The sequence below is a fragment of the Pelodiscus sinensis genome, chromosome 6 (assembly GCF_049634645.1).
Source record: "Pelodiscus sinensis isolate JC-2024 chromosome 6, ASM4963464v1, whole genome shotgun sequence".
In the NCBI taxonomy this organism is placed as follows: Eukaryota; Metazoa; Chordata; order Testudines; family Trionychidae; genus Pelodiscus; species Pelodiscus sinensis.
The window spans coordinates 62,731,295-62,751,959 of record NC_134716.1 but is presented as its reverse complement, the minus strand read 5'-3'; the positions used below and the strand labels follow the sequence as shown (position 1 = coordinate 62,751,959).

At 41.4% G+C, this 20,665-nt stretch overlaps 1 protein-coding gene across 1 annotated transcript in view; it reads left to right on the top strand.

Moving 5' to 3' along the window:
* MAN2A1 (mannosidase alpha class 2A member 1) overlaps positions 1-10,275 on the top strand; it is a 207,732-nt gene extending 197,457 nt beyond the window's left edge. The window contains exons 21-22 of the mRNA XM_075932033.1: positions 6,040-6,150; positions 7,202-10,275. Of these exons, the coding sequence (XP_075788148.1) occupies positions 6,040-6,150; positions 7,202-7,354 (264 nt within the window). The 3' untranslated portion in view covers positions 7,355-10,275. The remainder of the gene's footprint in view (positions 1-6,039; positions 6,151-7,201) is intronic.
* The last annotated feature ends 10,390 nt before the right edge of the window (positions 10,276-20,665 follow it).

The window sequence follows — 20,665 nt, the reverse complement described above, 5'->3', positions numbered from 1 at the left end:
AGCATGGAGTAGAGCGGAAGAATTATTTCTTGTATCTTGCTTATGACATTTCTGCTAATATATCCCAAAATTATGTTAGCTTTTTAGTTTTGGTTTTGTTTGGTTTTTGCAACAGACTTGTGTTTAGCTTGTGGTTCACCACAACCCACCAGATCACTTTCCACAGTTCTCCTTCCCAAGCAGTAATTTCCCATTTTGTATGTGTGCAACTGGTATTTCCTTCTTAAGTGAAGTATTTTATGTTTATAATCTTTATTGAATTACATTCTATTTATTTCAGGCCATTTCTGCAGTTTTGTCCAGATCATTTTGAATTTGAATTCTATCCTCTAAAGCACTTGCAACCCTTATCAGGGTGTCTTCTGCAAATGTTACACGATGCCTTTCTATACCATTATCTAAATCATTGATAAAGATATTGAACAGAACAAGGACAATTCTTGAGGGAAGCAGTTTGACTCTGAACTACTGATAACTAATTGCTGGGAACAGTTTTCCAATTAGTTCTGCACCCACCTCGTAGCAGCTCTTTAATTGCTATATTTCTCCCATTTGTTTGAGAGGTCATGTCGGACAATATATAAATGGATACTAAAGTCAAGGAAGAAAACTAAATATCAAATAGAAGCTACCCTCTACTGTAGTTGCTGTAGTTCACGTGCACTGAGCCAATAGACTACAGGCAGTCCCCGAGTTAAGCGGATCCGACTTATGTCGGATCCGCAGTTACGAACGGGGCACTTCCTCTCCCTGGTCTCGAGCAGACCAGGAAGAGGAAGCAAAGCGGCGGCGGAACGCGCGGCCAGCTGACAGCCCAGACGCGTCTGGGCTGTCAGCTGGCCGCGCGCTTCGCTCTGCTCCCCCCCCCCCCCCTCTGCAGACCAGGGGGAGGGGGAGCAGAGCAGAGCAGAGCGGCGGAACGCGCAGCCAGCTGACAGCCCAGACGCGTCTGGGCTGTCAGCTGGCCGCGCGTTCCGCCGCTCTGCTGTGCTCCGCTCTGCTCCCCCTCCCCCTGATCTGCAGGGGGGGGGGGAGCAGAGCGGAGCACGCGGCCAGCTGACAGCCCAGATGCGTCTGGGCTGTCAGCTGGCCGCGCGTTCTGCCGCTCTGCTCTGCTCTGCTCCGCTCTGCTTCCCCTCCGCCTGGTCTGCAAACCATGGGGGGGGGGGAAGCAGAGCAGAGCACGCGGCCAGCTGACAGCCCAGACGCGTCTGGGCTGTCAGCTGGCCGCGCGTTCCACCGCTCTGCTCTACTCTGCTCCCCCTCCCCCTGGTCTGCAGACCTGGGGGACGGGGAGCAGAGCAGAGCAAAGCCGCGGAGCCCGAGGGCAGCAGGATAGCCACGGCGCGTCTGGGCTGTCCCGCTGCCCGCGTGTTCTGCCGCTTTGCTCCCCGTCCCCCTGGTCTGCAGACCAGGGGGACGGGGAGCAAAGCAGAGCAAAGCCGCGGAGCCTGAGGACAGCAGGATAGCCACGGCGCGTCTGGGCTGTCCCGCTGCCCCCGTGCTCCGCGGCTTTGCTCCGGACGCCTGTGGTACAGCAGCTGGGGCGCTGCCGGTTGGTCCCGTAGCGCCGCTCTGGGTGCCACTGGACCAACCCAGCAGCACCCCAGCTGCTCTGCCCCAGGTGTCCCCTAGTCAGCAGCTGCTGAAAATGACCAGTGGCTGACTACAGGAAGCCCCTGCCCCGGGCTTCCTGGAATCAGCCGCTGATCAGTTTCAGCAGCAGCTGACTTGGGGATGCCTGGGGTTCTTAAGTTGAATCTGTATGTAAGTCAGAACTGGCGTCCAGATTCAGCCACTGTTGAAACTGATCAGTTTCAGCAGCGGCTGAATCTGGACGCCAGTTCCGACTTACATACAGATTCAACTTAAGAACAAACGTACAGTCCCTATCTTGTACGTAACCCGGGGACTGCCTGTATATCTAGAGTTATTTTCCCATAGATCATCCATATTCTTCTTTTCTGTTGACACCAGTAGTATACCAGTCTAGCACTAGAGATGTGAAAGATTAACTGGTAAGTATCACCCTTACCCAGGTAATGCTTACTAGTTCCAGTTAAGAGGTGAAGGCTGGAGCAGCTCCCCACATGTGGCAGATAAGGGCTGCTCCAGCCCTGCAGGGCCTGCTGCAGACAGGGGCTGCTCTAGGGCTGGAGCAGTCCTTGTCTGTGGCAGGTCTGGATGCCCCATAGCTAGGGGCTGTTCTGGATGTCCGAAGCAGCGTTTGTCTGGTAGGAGGCTGCTTCACCCCAGCAGCAAGGAGAATGGGGGGGGGAGGTAGCATTCCAGCCCAGCCAGACTGGCGAATCCCCACTCCAATTTCCCCCCTTTAATTGGTTAACTGGTTAAACAATGCGTTTAACCAGTTAACCAATTAAACATGATTTTAGATTCCTATCTAGGGCCTAACAATGTAAAAAATGTTCATAGGAAGGTAGTGAAGGTAATTTCCACTTTGTTCTTTATAGTCAAGCTCACAAGTATCTTCTGCAACTGATTAGTAGCTTTGCCTATTTGGTGATGCCCTGTGCATATTCTGTCATCCTCCTGTAACAAATAGTTTGTCTTAGTATTCTGGACTTGATGTACTCACCATACTGAAAAATATTCAGACCTTTCAGAAGCCCATCTGTGGTTCTTCTAGCCCCAGGCTATGTCCTCATCAAGCATGTCAGCAAAGAAGCAAACTTGTTAGAACTATTACTAGCAGTCTTCTTATCAGACACAGACACTGCAATTTGGCAGTCTGTCGCAGAATGACTGTTCGGTAACTGTTATCGTCCAAATATTGATCTCATAGTTGAAGGCCAAGTGCTGCCGCATTTTGTGTTCAAATGGCCAGAAATGGAAGGGTCTTATTAGATACCCTGTTGCTTAATTAAAGGACAAGTTGTCTTTGTGTTTCCTTCCTTTCCTTTTATATCTCCATTTCTTTGTAAAGCGGGTGAGAGTGTACTGACATTCCTGCTAAAATATATGGTACATTAATGGCTCTTGAAATTGGATAGAAAGTGTGGGCTTAATTATTGAATAGCAGGATGGCTGTAGGATCGGTATTCTAAAAATGACTATACTTTCGTATTTTCCTGTTAATTAAATGTAAATCTTGTGTTTTGCAGCATTTGCTCACCTACAGTCTGTTTTGGTTACATTAACAGAAATATTTAACTGGCAGCAACTAAATGAAAGAGAATGAATTTATTCTGGTTTTATGAATTAGTATAAACATTTTGTTTAGAACTAGCTGCAAAACAGTTTTTTCTCCTATGAGAAAAGTCCACATTTTTATAAAACCATTTGCCCTAAAGAGCAGAACCAGGGACCCTGGGCACCATGATTCTTCAGCAACTTATTTGATGGGCTATGGAGGTGAAGGTGGTTGAGCTTGCAGGAAATCATTGCCTGCCTGGTTTTCTGTGAAAGTTGCACCAAAATCTACACATTTCCAGAGAAGACCTCCTTGTCAACAAATCTGTATCTTCCAATGAAAGTATTTTGTCAGAAAATTACTGATCAGCTCTGAAATTGTGCCAGTATTCCATAGTACCAAATGCTTAGGCTCAGTAGCCAAAGAAAAGTGCATTTGTGTGTACAAACTGTACATGGTTTACTGTCATCTTGTCCATTGCCCTTTCCTCCGTGATTTGTTGTCTACGTTTATAAGCTCTTTAGAGCAGGTACACTCCACTGAAACTGGTCAGGAATTTTACAGGCATTTTTTCCCCTTCAATAAATGACAGTTCATTGAATTAAAATGTTCTGTGGAAATGTGTTGATGTCTTTGAAATTTTGACAGAACCAGGCAGGATTCTCTAAATGTACAGCTGTATATCCTGCCAGCTTTGTTGTCTGGCCCCTTTGCTGCCAGCCTGGCTCCTTGGGAAGCCAGGGAGCACATTTCATTTCTGAAACAGAATATTGCAGAAATTCACTTCAATGAAAAATTTTGGAATTTGAGCTTTTCATTCCAATTGGGGATGAAACCTTTTCCAAAGCCTCAAAATTTTTCATGGAAGTGAAATTATTTCCCAAACAGCCGTATTGTTTTTTTGTAGAGTCCTGATATAATATTAGTAATAATAATAATGGTAATTTACTACTTGAAGATACGTTACATATTCTATCAGGCGTCTCATAGTTGTACATGAGTTAATCTCATAGTTGTACATACACAGTTAATCTCATGGTTGTATATTGTTGATCATGGTTTTTAGTAAGCTTTGTGAGGGTATGTCTAAACAGCAAAATTATTTTGGGATACTAGCAGTATCCCAAAATAGCTACCCCTATGTCTTTTGAATACGTCCACTATTTCGAAATATAGTGGATGCACTATTTTGCCATCCCTGTAAACCTCATTCTATGAGGGAGTATGGGATGGCTTGAAATGGCATTTTATTTTGAAATTTGGCACTGTGTAGACAGCGCCAAATGACAAAATAAGCTATTATGAAATAAACTCAAAATAAGCTACGCAATTTGCATATCTTATTTTGAGTTTTGGGTGCTGTGTAGATGCACCCTAAGTGATTAGTAGTTGGGTTGCTAAACATAGTTATAAAGCTTGGGAAGGACCAAAGACATGGTCAGTATTTAAACCTAGAGTTGTGCTTTCATAATTATGAAGCCTGTACTGCCTTGCTTATTCTGGAAAGCTTGCCCATATAGCTATTACCAGTACATTTAAATTTGGGACCAGGTTTTCAAGACATTTTAAAGAGAGAATATTTTAAAAAATCATCTTGCTGCCAGTTCTGCAGTTTCACTCTTTTTACAACTGTTACATGTGTTCTGTCAGTTTATGGAGACTGGTATTCAGAACATAAGTGGCCCACAAGTCTAATGACTAGTTTGAAGGTTCAAAAAGTCTCTTATTTGTAGTGTTAAATTTCCAATCTACACTTATATTTTGTTTATATATTTTCTTATATATCAGAATGGAGAGGGGTAACTAGTGGTGTTCCCCAAGGGTCAGTCCTGGGACCAATCCTTTTCAACTTATTCATAAATGATCTGGAGAAAGGGGTAAGCAGTGAGGTGGTAAAGTTTGCAGATGATACAAAACTGTTTAGGATAGTCAAGACAGAAGCAGACTGTGAGGGACTCCAAGAAGATCTCACCAAACTGAGTGATTGGGCAACAAAATGGCAAATGAAATTTAATGTGGATAAGTGTAAAGTAATGTACATCAGGAAAAATAACCCCAACTATACGTACAGTATGATGGGGGCTAATTTGGCTATGACAAATCAGGAAAGAGATCTTGGAGTTATCGTGGAAAGTTCTCTGAAAACTTCCACACAGTGTGCAGCGGCGGTCAAAAAGGCAAATAGGATGCTAGGAATCATTAAGAAAGAGATAGAAAATAAGACAGAGAATATCTTTCTGCCCCTGTATACTGTGGTCAGATGTGGTCTCCTCACCTCAAAAAAGATATTTTGGCCTTGGAAAGGGTTCAGAAAAGGGCAATTAAAATGATTAGGGGTTTGGAACGGGTCCCATATGAAGAGAGGTTAAAGTGACTGGGACTTTTCAGTTTAGAAAAGAGGAGACTGAGGGGGGATATGATAGAGGTATATAAAATCATGAGTAGTGTGGAGAGGTCAGATAAAGACAAGTTATTTATTAGTTCCCATAATAGAAGAACTAGCGAACTAGACACCAAGCTAGATACCAAATGAAATTAATGGGTAGCAGTTTAAAACTAATAAAAGAAAGTTCTTCACACAGCGTGTAGTCAACCTGTGGAACTCCTTTCCAGAGGAGGCTGTGAAGGCTAGGACTATAACAGAGTTTAAAGAGAAGCTAGATAATTTCATGGAAGTTAGGTCTATAAAGGGCTATTAGCCAGGGGATAGAAATGGTGTCCCTGGCCTCCGTTTGTCAGAGGTTGGAGAAGGATGGCAGGAGACAAAATCGCTTGATCATTGTCTTTGGTCCACCCTCTTTTGAGCATCTGGCGCTGGCCACTGTCGGCAGACAGGCTACTGGGCTGGCCCAGTACGGCCATTCTTATGTTCTTATGTTTGTGTGCAGGCAGATTCTGGGCCATCTGATGAAGCAGCCCTGATCCTTCACAGAAAAGGATTTGACTGTAGATTTTCAAACAAAGACACAGGGCTATTATGCTCTACTACTCAGGGAAAGGTATGTTGAAATATTGAAGATATTTTTTGCATGCATGCTTAATTTAAAATGTTTTAGAACTCTATGTATTCTGGTTGAACAGTTTATTTTTTAAAATGTCTTATTTTCAGGATGCTTTTGATTTAATACTTCTTGAAAGCCAAGTAAAATGTTCTGTGTTTGGCAACTATATGTAGAGCCTGAAGTATGTAGGTTAACAATATGGCTTTTGCATGTCAAAATAGCCTAGTTAAACATTGCCATAAACTTCCAGGTTGGAGTTCCTTTGTATAAGCTTTCTGTAAAGATGATTTTCAAATTGTTGGTTTTTGTTTAGAATAATTTTCATACAGAAATACTTACGTTATGGAGTCTTAAATATTTTTGTCTTCTGCACATATGATTAGTTAACAAACATACATTCTCCCATATGAATGTTGCTTTGAAGATTGCAGTAAACATCAGCATAGCAACCCAAGCAAGTCTATCAACTTCTCTGTCTATATGGGTATTTGAATGGCCCACATCTCCTTAGTGTCTGAACATTTCACAAACATTATTTAATTTGTCACCTGTGATTATTTGGTTATGTAACCAGGTTTGTGGGGGATTCTAGATCTTTGGCTGGTGGTAATGAATCCATAGAATTCACATAGAAGGTTTAATCCAATCTGGAAGTAGTTTTCTGAAGGGTTGTCTAGAGAGTTAGTGGGGGAAGATTACATGTTTTCTTGGTTACCGTTTTCATTATAAGGTTGTCAAATACAATGCCTATATAATCAAACCTGCTATGTAATGATAATTTTAATTTGTTGCTTTCAAATGTGACACAATGTGAATAGTGTCTAAATGGGCTTTTTCAAGCATAACTTATAACAATTAAAATAGTCATGCATGTTGTTGCCTGCACACTAGGGGGTTGCATACTAACTGTTCTGTGTTTACCTTGCTGGTGCATATTAAAAGTTCCTTAATGCACATTTATGCCGTACTGTTTCAGACAGCATTGTTAATGTGTAGAAGGGAGCACTATGTTAAATGTCACTGACTTGTATTTAATTTTGTTTTTCAGATAAAGGTGCACAAACTCTTTAATAAGTTAATCATTGAAAGTCTTATACCTGCATCTTTATCACTGATGCATTCACCTCCAGATGCCAGAAATATTAGTGAGATCAATATGAGTTCGATGGAGATAAATACATTCCGGATCAGACTGAGATGAAACCTGGCTTTATTCATACAGAGAACAAGAATCTACAGTTATTTTTCCTTTAAATTTGACGTGCAATAAGAAGCACATTGTTATTCCAGTTTCTGGATACTGTGAGAGAATCTGCATTCTAGAATTTTTTTGTCTTTTGACCAACACAATAAATAGCCATGTTGCAAACAACTTTTTCGTTTTTACATAAATACCAACATCAGTATAAGTTAATGCAACACGTGAAGAAATTTCTAAGGATGTTAACCTCTCGACAACACGTTGAATCTCAGGTTAAATGCTGATTAATAGTTTCTGGGGTTTTTTTTGTTTTTTAAGGGAAAGGGAGTAGAACTTAAATGACTTGTTTTTCTGATCCTTGCTTGATTTATATACAAATAATTGTCATGTTGAAATCCCTAATACAGCTTTGAATTGAAATGGAATAAAAAGCTCTTGTGTAATAGCTAATGTCCAAATATTTTGAACCATTTATATAAATAACAATAATCTCAGTTTATTCCATACTGAATTTCAATTTATTCAATGGGATAGAAAATTGAATCCCGCGGTAAAATAAAAGGCAGGAGTCTGTCTTGTTAGTGATGGTAGTTTTTAAAAATTTTGCCCTATCATCACTTTGTGACTTTCATGGCTTAAGAAAATGTAGAAATTCAAATTAATCCTGCGGTGGAAAAAGTATAGGAATATTTAATAAAACTCCCATTTTGTTATTTGACATATTGGGATATGTGCAATTATTCCATTATCATATACAATAGAAAAGTAAATGTGTAATAATCATGAATACAAGATTTTTTACAAAAACTCATTTGGATACTGATGTTCTCTGAAATGGGTTTTCTATATCAAGATTAATGTGCCTTATTTTTTAATGTGTCCCGTTACTATTTTACTGTCCACAACACTGTTTTGGGGAAAAGGGTAGTTTATATAATACTTACTATGTGTCTTCTATTTGACCATGCTGGCCACACTCTGATCTATGTCCTTCAGCACCAAATTTGGGCTGTGTTGTTCTGAACATTTTGACTATTTGAATGTACTAAAATGTTACAAGACAAAATATTGTAAGAATGAGGAATACTGTAATATTCATATTCAGCCACTGTCAAGGAAACTGCATCTTGATGCAGAGAATTGATAGTATGTAAAACAGTTTGCAAAACCCATCATAAATGTATTTGCATTTCACAGATTGCAGTAAACTGTGCATTGAGACTCATGTGCCTATATATTTTAAAATGCCACTCTTCAAACTTAATAATCATGCTTACATATGTTGCCAATGTTTACCTTATTGGGGAATAGCTTTTTATTCCTCTCACTTCGTTTTCACCATGTTAAGTATTTTGCATCGAATGCTGAAACCATGTGAGTATGGACATTCTGTTTCCCTGAATTAGCTACTGTTTACAATTAAATTGTACTAATTTGCATCTGAGTATTATTCCCTTTCTGATCTTCTTTAATCTTCTATCTCTGCCTTCATTTTTGCTTAAGCTTTACTTTTACATTCATCAGTGATTTTATTTAATAATAACAGATAAACCCTCTTACCAACAAAAGACATTTCTAACTCTAAAAATGACTGCTGTGCTATTTTAATTAGATAATTTTGGTGCTGTGATATATCAAATCATATCTTGTAGCCATACATTCTATTTCAAATGTTAAATTAAAACATTTTACTTTTTCTTTTTGCATGTACTGTCATGGTTTCAATGTCTGTTTATCATGATTGCATAATTCATAACTTAGTTCAATCTGCTAAATATTCTTAAGAGTAGAATATTTAGCAGAATTTAGTGTGAATTATGTCAAGGATATGTTGACCACTAACCATTTATGAGAAGTTGAGAATTATATTTGAGACTATAGAGAACAGTAAATTGATGTTTTCATGCAATAAAGATGTACTGTAAGCTTTCTTGGCTACATTATTTGAAATTTTCCCCTTTTAAATTGAAATTTACAATCTGTAAATTCGTAGAAAATTGTAGTAACATTTTCTATTTTTTGTTGCATATTTAGATGAGAAATCTTCCGAGCATTCTTTGCAAAGACAATATTCAAAATAATATCTTAAATTATGTTAGGAAGAAAATTAAAATTCTGATGCAATAAAATTGAAAGTATTCTTCCCCATTGGAGTCGTTTCCAAAGGATCTGTTTCTATAGAATTAAACCATGTATTGTATAAGTTTTTCATTTGTTACCAACTGTACAATCATAATACCTGAATATTCTTTAACCAGCAGATTTCTGCTTTGTTCTAGTATATTTTATCGGGAGGTGGGGGGGATGTACAGGAGACTTAAATGCCTTCTGTTTAAATTATAAGTTATGGTAAAGTTTGAATCAGTTTGAGGTCTGTTATGGACCTCCTTATCTCAATCAAAATTTCCATCAAAGTCAGCAAGCAGAGATTATGCTTAGGTGTCAGTTCAAGATTGTGCTCTTGCTTCCCTCTCCCCCATACCTCCTATGATTTGTTACTCAATACTTTAATTGTAATATTGTGGTTTTGGAGATATTTTTTTCTATGCATTAACTATACATACACCATCCAATTTTAATTATATTTTTACATTTTTTCTAATTTTGTATAGCTGCACTGGTGATTGAGATCCAAGCATCCTTAATTTCCACAAATAAAGATTTAAAGAAAATTCAGTTCAGGATATGGCTTCAAACATTGTAATTATTTTCCAGACCATAATTGTACTTACATTGAGGTTGTGGGGTGTTGTTTTTTTTTAAACATTCCCTTATCTTAAATGTCTTTGATTTTTTTTCTTGCTCATCCTGTCTCTGAAAAACTGGTTTAAATGGAATGTTTTTGATATTTTCTCTTGGAAGGTTTTATATCTTTTTGGGGAAATGGAATATAAGATCGCTAATAAAAGAACTTATGGTGATATGCTGTCTGTGTCATTAATGCCTTGACCATAGTTGATTTAAAAACAAACAAAAATTGTGCTTTAAAATTGTTGAGGCTTCAGTAACATATGATTGGCATAAGGATTTCCTGGTGTGAAATGCATTGCTATTGAAGGATGCCTAGGGTCCTTCATTTTTAGTTTTTATTTTGTTTATAATTCCTCAGAAATATATCAACGCTTTTGTTTCAAGTGTTTTTGTTTTTATTTTTGTAAGTGCAAAAAACTAATTTTACAGCTTTCTGGGTAAATATAACTCATTTCCTGATTTGTCTTTTTTACTTTTGGAAAAAAATGTAGTGAAACCTCTCTCTTTTTGGTGGCGGGGGATGGGAAATGACCCATTTTGGCATGAAAAGTAATTCACATACTTATATTTGTTTTGCATGGTGGTGAATGTGGGATTGTCAGCAATATGAACACCAAGGCTCGAATCTTCCTAGGGACTTCTGACCTAGCACGCTCTTTTGGAAAGTGAAATGCATTTTGGTAACTTGATTAGAGTCATCTCACTTCGAGCAGGCCTGGAAACGAGATGGAGGAGGCAGCAGGAGCAGAATGGTGCCCTTGCCTCCTACACCCCTTTTTTTTCTGGATCCTCTCTAGGGGGAGAGATCATAGCTCAGTAACTTGGTGGCCTGGGTTTCCAAGCTGCCTTATCTCCTTCAGATTTCTGATACTTCCAAAATATAAAGAGAATCGGTTTTTTTAAAGGAACGTTTTTAAAAACTGGAAATAAATTGTTAACAATAAATAAAACTGAAAATTAATGAGTGAGGCATCTTCAAGGCCCTTCTTCTCCGGTGCATAGTAGATACATTATAAATGATAACTTCAGAAAACTAAATATGTGACTTCTTACCAAAAAATGAAGAGAATACTTTGTTCAGAAAGAGATGTTCTGTAATATCAAAAAGGGGAAATGTACCAAATAACAGGATAAGAACAGCTTTAAAATACTTGAATTGTTTTCTAACAAGATTTGAAAGAAGAATTCAGCTCAGTTCTCTTTTTATATATTTGAGAGTGATAAAGTGAAGAGTACTCCGAATTTACTTCAGCAATTTCATTAGGTAAATTAACAAGTGTAGACTGTTGGAAAATGCTTTCAAAATGACAGTATGCTAACCGGGTTATATTTTTTTCATTAAAATGATTATGAATGTCTTGCATTTTCTAAAGCTAACTACAGCTTGTGACACCTTTAATTGGGACAGATGCTTGCATTATTAGGACATCTCCCAAGGAGCTGATTTAGCTTAATGATAGTAAATAGCAATGGATGCTGTTTATTTGAGACAGAATTAGCATAAAGATGGCTTAATGGGGGAACATGTTGAGCCAGAGCCAAAAGGTTAACTGATGATTAACCAGTGGTCAGAAAATACGAAATTTTAAGATCCAGGATTTTAAATCAGAAATTGGTAAATAAAGAACAAAATAATCGGTGCATGCTGCAGTGTGTGTCATGGTCTACACTGGGCCTGTACTGATTGTTTCTGGAGTACCAAATCCTTTTTAAGCTCATTTTATCATGGGATCATAATTGGTTACAGATAGTTTACTTGTGATGGAGCAAATAATTTTTTCTTGTTTAGAATTATTTGTTTACATTCATGATCATGCTGAAGATAATGTTGGATCTCACAAGGATACCACATGCAAATGAAGCATTCTGTAGAAGGTTTTAAAGCAATGGCTTCCAAAATGTGGTTATGGATCACTTCCTATTGATTCAGGGAGAGCTAGCTAGTCATGTGCTGATGCTGCTTCTGGAACACAGTGACCGTGAAACAAGAAAGTGATCATATTTCAACTCATCCTTCCTTTCTTGTCAGTTTAAAGCTGCAGACTTCAGAACCATGATAAACTTAATCTTTTCTTTTGGTGAAGATTATAACATACTGATCTCATTGTCTCATTACTAAATGCTTTCTAACTATCAACAGTGAACTGAAGGGAAAGGGCTGTTAACAATTTCAAAATTTGATCAGTAAAGACCTACACAATGCTAAAGAGAACAGGAGAGAGGTCAGAAGGGATCAGGCTTAAGTTGGCAGAGAATAAGAAGCTGCACATGAGCCCTAATTTAGGTGTTAACTGTCACAGAGAAGGCCAGGCCTTAGAGTTGTGACTGAAAATATGAAAGCTGAACAGTAAACGAGCCTATTGCTGGCAGGAGTCACAACAATAGGATAAACAGCACAGTGTCCTGTAAGCAGGAGGTGTTAAAGAACTGCATGTGTGGATACTAGTTCGGTGCAGATGGGCCTACAAGACTGGATAGAAGAATTGATCTCTAACCATTTGGGTCTGTGGGCCACTGTTTCATTACCCACAGGAAAGGACTGTAAGCATCCCTGGCGCTAAGCTGCAGGAGACCCATGGAATACAGTTACCTTTATACCAGGTACGGACTCCTGCCTCAGGAGCTAGCTTGAGTTTCGTAGCTATAAAAGTAATTGTTTGCACTTTTTTGATTTTCTAGGAGCCCTGGTAAAGTAAGTCCTCTGTTCCTGGACTCTAGCAGTGGTGAGCTACCCAGATGTAAAGTCTTCACAGCCTTGTGTTCAAAGTGCGCAGAGAGCTTGCATCCAGGCTCATGATACATAGAGCACATCTCCTAGATGGGATTGATGGATCACAAAAGTCGGTTGCAGTGACTTAGTTTTGTAGAATCCTATCATGATAAATTGATTTATTGATTCAGTTGATGGACTGAGAGAGTATCTCCTATTTAGTTATGAGCTGAACTCAAAAAGGATTTTAGGAGGGCAGTGGAGGCCTTTCCTGACACTACATTGAAGAAGAGCAGTATATGGAGAAGCTGCATCTCCAAAGGGACATTTGTTTCATTAGCTCTGTTGTTAGTAGCTTGCAGGAATAGACAGCAGATGAAATAACTGGATCTTTTTTTATTAGGGATGTGAAAAATGTTAAAAAATTAATCATGTAACCAATGGAAAATACATCAGTTACAAGGTTAAACGTGCTTTGCAGGATCCTGGCTACCACTGGCCCAACAGGCTCTGGCCTTGCGAGCTTCAGGCTTCTGCTATCCCTGGCTGCCACTGGCCCTGCAGCACCCAACTGCCTGCCTGCGCTCCCTAGCAGAGTTTAAATGGTAACAGAAACGGATAAGTATCAGCCTGTCAGTTAACTCTTTAAACTTTTATATCCCTACTCTTTACAGTGGCATGAATCAATAAGATGGCATGCCAAGGAAAAACATCAGATGGCCTATGCAATGGTCCTTTTGCACTCCGTGGTCTTACCATCAGAGCAAAGAGCAAGGACTGCCTTCCAGGGCTACATGCGTGGCGCACTCCACTCGTACGTCACTGTCTCCCTCCTCAGCCACCCCAGCTCCCCTTCTGGTGCTGAAGGAAACTGTGGGACACAGTGAGCAGGGGCCTATGGCATTCCCACCCACAACAACCCTCTCTGACTAGCCACAGGAGATGGAGGTCTTGGAAGACCCTATGGGACAGGAGGATCCTATGCTGCCAGTGGTTCATCCTTGTCTCTGGACAAAACAGTAATGAGCACTTCTTTGCCCTACCCCTATCTATGGACTCCAGGCCCACCAGAATCTGTGTTGGTGGGTGGCCAAAACCACCTTAACCTCCAAGCCAGGGAGGTGGTGATGGAATCAGACCCCATAGTGGATGTACTGTCACCTGAGGTTCCAGAAAGCTCTACCTATTAAGTCAATCCAGACCACAACCAAGGTACTTTGGCAGACCCCAGAGTTAATCGCACCCATGGGTAAGGGTTAGAGCAGCACTATTTCAGACCACAGTGAGGTTATGAACACTTCTTCACACACCCTCAACGTAGGTCATCGGTGGTCAACTCAATAAACCAGAGAGCAGCAGAGGCAGGCGGGCCTGCATCCAAAAATAAGGATGTTGGACATTTTTTGAATGAAGATTTATTCCACTGGAGGCCTCCAGCTGTGGGTTTCCAATCATCAGGTGCTTCTTGGCTACTACACCTTCAACTCCTGGAATGCTCTCTCTTAAGTTGCAGGAACTCCTGTCCCTGGATGCCTGGCAGGAGTTTGCAATGGTCTTGAAGAAAAAAATGGATCAGCAAAATAGCTCTCCAAGCAGCCCTAGACTCTTGAGAACTCAGCCACACATACTATGGCTATAGGGATCACTGTGCGCCACAATTTGTGGCTTCAGGTGTTTGGCCTCCCAGTTGAGGTGCAGTGCACCATTCAGGACCTGCCCTTTGACGAATCTGGTCTGTTTGGTGAGAAAATGGATTTGTGTCTCCATAGTCTCAAGGACTCCGGGGTCATGCTAAAGTCCTTGGGAATTCACTTGCCTGCTCCACAGCACTGACAGCTGGGGCCACAGCCACCTCCACGCTTCTTCTTTAGTCCTCCTAGAGAAGAGCAAGGCCATCATAGGGGCAGACGGAATAATGGGAGAGGGACAATTTGTCCTCCTCCACTTAGTACCAGGGCTTCTCCAAGCAGCCTCCCCGGCCTAAGCCTCACTTTTGAGGGTATGCCAAGGGCAGAGCACCAACCATTTAGGATTCCTCCCCACCCTTTGGGAACTATCTGTCCCATTTCTACCATGCTAGGACCTAAATTACCTGAGATCGCTGAGTCCTGAACACAGTAGCAGTGGGATATTCTATAAAACTCTGCTGTCTTCCTTCCCACCAACCCTCCCTCCTTGTTCCTCTTCAGGGACCCTACTCACGAGCAACTCCTCCTACAGGAAGTACACTTGCTCCTGGCCTTAGTTGCAATAGAGGTGGTTTGATGGAACATCCCCCCTGCCCCCCCCCCCCCCCGCTCCGCTTTATGAAATGGACTTATGGACACAAATATACATAACTGAAAGATGCTGGGGACAAATTGCCCCATGTAACCCATCAATGTCTTAATCTGCTGGGTCTGTATATCTTATTTTGGTGTATGTATCATTCTTGTGTATAAAGTTAGATATATGGAATATGAACATAAGAATGGCCATACTGGGTCAGACCAAAGGTCCATTTAGCCCAGTGGCCTGTCTGCCAACAGTGGCCAGCACCAGCTGCCCCAGAGGGGGTGGACTGAAGACAATGATCAAGCGATTTGTCCCCTGCCATTCTTCTCCAGCCAATGACAAACAGAGGCCAGGGACACCATTTCTATCCCCTGGCTAAGAATCTTGTATAGACCTAACCTTCATGAAATGATCTAGCTTCTCTTTAAACTGTGTTATAGTCCTAGCCTTCACAGCCTCCTCTGGAAAGGAGTTCCACAGGTTGACTATGCACTGTTTGAAAAATAACTTTCTTTTATTAGTTTTAAACCTGCTACCCATTAACTTCATTTGGTGTCCTCTAGTTCTTCTATTATGGGAACTAATAAATAACTTCTTTATTCTACCTCTCCACACCACTCATGATTTTATATACCGTTATCATATCCCCCCTCAGTCTCCTCTTTTCTAAACTGAAAAGTCCCAGTTGCTTTAACCTCTCTTCATATGGGACCCGTTCCAAACCCCTAATCATTTTAGTTGCCCTTTTCTGAACCCTCTAAGGCCAAAATATCTTTTTTGAGGTGAGGAGACCACATCTGTACACAGTATTCAAGATGTGGTGTACCATAGTTTTATACAGGGGCAGTAAGATATTCTCTGTCTTATTTTCTATCCTTTTCTTAATAATTCCTAGCATCCTATTTGCCTTTTTGACCGCCGCTGCACACTCTGTGGAAGTTTTCAGAGAATTATCCACGATAACGCCAGATCTCTTTCCTGATTTGTCATAGCCAAATTAGCCCCGATCATACTGTATGTATAGTTGGTTATTTTTTCCAACGTACATTACTTTACACTTATCCACATTAAATTTCATTTGCCATTTTGTTGCCCAATCACTCAGTTTGGTGAGATCTTTTTGACGTTCTTCACAGTCTGCTTCTGTCTTGACTATCTTGAACAGTTTAGTATAATCCGCAAACTTTACTACCTCACTGCTTACCCCTTTCTCCAGATCATTTATGAATAATTTGAACAGGATTGGTCCCAGGACTGACCCTTGGGGGACACCACTAGTTACCTCTCTCCATTCTGAAAATTTACCATTTATTCTTACCCTTTGTTTCCTGTCTTTAACCAGTTCTCAGTCCATAAAAGGACCTTCCCTCTTATCCCATGGCCATATAATTTACACAAGAGCCTTTGGTGAGGGACCTTGTCAAAGGCTTTCTGAAAATCCAAGTATACTATATCTACTGGATCACCCTTGTCCACATGTTTGTTAACCTCTTCAAAGAACTCTTAATAGATTAGTAAGACATGACTTCCCTTTACAGAAACCATGTTGAGTATGCAATGGTTTATGGTTTTAAATGTGCAAATGAAAGCCATCATGTTTACAATGATGACCAACTGTAAACATCCTATTTTGTCCTTAATGTCTTAGCAATGGTTGGTCTTAGGAAGTCACATGTCTACCCCAACAACAAGTAACTGTCCATGGAAAGTTGGTATCTATAAAACAATAGGAAGCTAGGAGTTTTTGTCTTTGATTGCAGTGGCACACCAAACAGGATGAACTAGACACCCCCAGGGTGAGGGAGTTTTCCCAGGTATTGAAGGCTTAGCTGGAAAAAACTGTTTTAGGATGAGTTGGTAATAAGTTTGTTCTGAGGTTTTAGTTTCAGAATTAGTTGTGCGTTTTCTGTTACTTAGTTTTGCTTTGCCTGTTCTCACTTATAACCACTTAAATCCTACTATTTGTACTTAATAAAATCACTTTTATTTTCTAACAAGCCCAGTATAAGTTAATTGTTATCTGAGAGAAATAACAGTGTGTGCATTGTCTTTTCATTGTTAAAGGGGGCTTACCTGAATAATTCATTTGGGGTTCAGATCCCATTTGGGGACTGGTATCCCATTTGAGGAAGCTGGGCCCAAAACTGCATTTTCCTTGGACCTGAAGTGTTTCCGTGTCTGTACTGCTTCTCAGGGGGGTGGTGATCTCAGCTCTGTGCCTTGGCTGGAACCAGACCAGATGAGCTGGCACAGAGGACAGGATAGTGAGAAGCCCCAGAGAGCAAGGAGGCAAGTGTCAGTGGCTTTGTCAGCATCCCAGGAAGCACAGCCAACAGTTCTTGTGACCACACACTGTCAGGAGGTTATTGAGGAATTCAGAAGCAGGATCTTTATTCCCAGTACTTCCTTATTCTCAAGGTCAATGGGAGTTTATTCCCTATCCTGGAGCTCAGGAAATTACATGCATTCATAAGAAAGCTCAGATACCTCATGGTGTCCCTGGCCTCCATCATTCCATCCTTGGATCTGGGGGACTGGTATGCTGCCCTTGACCTCAAAGACACACAATTTCACATTTTCAGTATCCTATGGCCTGAGGCACAGTTGCAAACTTTGGTGAGCATTATCACCAAACTTCATAAGAGCCCACATAGAATATGGCATCTTGCACCTATGTTTTCTATTATGTTTGATTCCAACTCTGTCTGCTACAGGTGTGGTTGGCATTAGTGTTTCAGTACCTCTTGATCAGCTGGTCATTCTAGCTCAAGCAACTATAGACTCAACTTCAGCCTTAGGTAGTGTATGCAGGGGTCTCCTTCATCAGGCTGCAACCAACAGTCACTCTGGTCACAGACTCCACTTATGAGGTGTGGGGAGTGCACCTTAATGTCCTTCACACCCAGTGTCTGTGGATGAGAACTCATTGTATATCAATGTCAGGGAGCTCGATGTTGTAATTGGTATGCCAGGCATTTCTGCCCTACTTGAGGGGCAAATGTGTTTTGATCCTGATGGACAACACAATGTTGTTTTATTAGGGGGTTGCACCCTCTGCTCATTGCACTTGCCAAACCCCTCCCCCACATCTCCAGAGCACTCTCCCTGCCCAAGGGGAAGGAGCCAGGGCTCTACCACTCCCCCTACCCCCTGGCTGCTTGGGAGGGCCTCCCCCTTGCTCTTTCTGGCCCGCAGAGCCCCCCCAACTCCCCTGGCTTGCCCTAGGCCTTTCCCGCCCCCTTCTCCCCAGCTGCCGGTCTCCCCCAAACCTAGGGAGGATGTGAGGGGGGGGGGGTCTGGGGAGGAGACAGGCCTTTCCGCCTTTCCCTTGGGAGCATTCGGTAGGGGAGTGGTTGCACGGCTCCCAGCTTCCACCCACCCAGAGCCCAGGGGAGGGAGGCTGGAGCAATGCACTGCCCCAGCCTCCTGCTTACTTGAGGGCCATAGGGGGTGCATTTGTGCAACCCCCCCCCCCCATACAGGCCTTGGAGGGCTGCAAACAATGAGGCCAGTCAGTGGGGAAGCCAGTGGAGCTCAGTCTAGCAAAAGGCTGTTTCCAGATGGGGAAGGCAAAGTGACATATGATGTCACTTTGTTGTCCCACAGGAATATTTTTTTAAAAAATATGGAGATATCAATCAAAGTGTTGCTTGCCTGAGTCAGACAGTTCAGACTGTGGGACTTATGCATTCAGCACAACATACTAATTCAGACCTCATCCCACTACTCAAACAGCTTCGTAGATCAGCTCAGTTGCTCATTCCAAGTGCACAACTGGTCCCTCAGGGTGGATGTGGCCCTCACCCTCTTCCACGGCTGGAGTCATCCCCGGATGGACCTGTGTACAACTCTCCACAGCAGCAGTGTGGCCAGTTCTGCTCATTCCGGGTCCGCAATTGAGGGTCCGTAGCAGATGCTTTCCACCTATCGTGAATGAGGCAGCTCCTGTATGCCTTTCCTCCGTTCCCACTTATATGCAGGCTTCTCAAGATCAATCAAGACAAAGCAACAGTCACCGTAGTAGCGCTCGCTTAGCACTGGCAATGGCTATTTTTTCAAGAACGAGTTCATTCAAGGTGCCAGGACAGCTGTATTCCTATTTGCTTTCTGTATTTCACAGTGGTCCCCCTTTGTAGGACTATACAAGTCAACAGGATGCTTGTCAGTGACACAACCTGAGCCGTTACCGAGTGACAGTTGCTGTCTCCAGCCAAGTGATAACTCCTGCTCACATCAGTCCTCTTCTGCTCCATCATGTTTCAGTTTCAAGGAATAATATGTTGAACAACCCATGGTTTCTCCAGGTGGCATGACCTGGTTCTTCTCCTTGACAAATATAATGGTGGCCAATCAATGTGACCTTGTTTCTGGCAAAGCTTTTAAATGTCCAACACATTATGTCTCTTCTTATCAGCCAGAAAGAAAATGCATCTCCTTTATGGTTTTTTGCAGTGTTATCTGAAAAATTCTCTTATCTGATCTTTTGTCCTACCAATTTGTATAGATGTGTTGACCCACACATTGAACACCTGGTGGTTTAACTCCCATCTCTAACCTATTTTGGGGGGCCCCTTGGAATTGTGATCCTTTGGCCAACTATACCTGACTTCATGTTCTTTCCACCAGTACTTTGTCTGCAGGAAGGTTCATTTTGAAGTTCATGTAAGTCTCTCTCTTTAGACTGCTTGGGTACCTCCAGACTGCATCCCTCTGCCGGCAGAAGGATGCAAATCAAGCACTTTGAAACTGCAAATGAGCCCAGGATTTAAATATCCCGGGCTTCATTTCCATACTCACGTTCCAGTGCTGTGCTGATCAACCACCCTTTCAAAAGTAAAAGTAAAGTCAAGCCGCAGTTCTGCTGACACCGGGGAGCTTTTTTGGCAGATCCTGTACTCCTCATTTTTTGGAGTATACCTCAGGAAACCATAGCTAAAGCTAAGTTATTTTATTTGGTATTTGTTTAAAATGTATAGGCATAAATCATATGGAAGAGAAGGGAAAAGGGTAAAAAAGAAGTTACTTTCAACTTAGCAAGAGTATATAGTTAAGCTCAGCTAGTTAGCAGTTGTAGTGACTCAGCCTACATCTACTCTGTGTGAATCAGAAAACAGCATCTGTTGTTGGCCATGTATTGAAGGCTTGAACCTAAATTATGCCAAAATTCTGGTGTACATGTGGATATCTGGCATTATTGCTATTAAGCTCCATATTTTCTATATCCTGACCATAGTAGAATTTTGGCTTCAATTACATGTGGTTTTTGGGTAGATTTTCTGCACTCGCTCAGGACAGGTGGTTTGGTATTGAGAAATAATTAGCTAGAACAAATGTATCTAAGCTTGGTTTATTCTTTATTGGACGGACTGTTGTATGCTTAAAGGAGGAAGGAAAAGATTGCTTCCTTGAATGAGGTGTTGTGTATTTTGACTATCAGCGGAAGTTTCTCATTACATTTTCATCAGCCAGGAAAAGCATGAGTTGGAGTCACAAATCTTGAACCAAGAATCCATCAGTGTATCCAGTACCTTTTGTAAAGTAAAGTAATGTACTGAACTCTGGGAATGCAGGAGAGT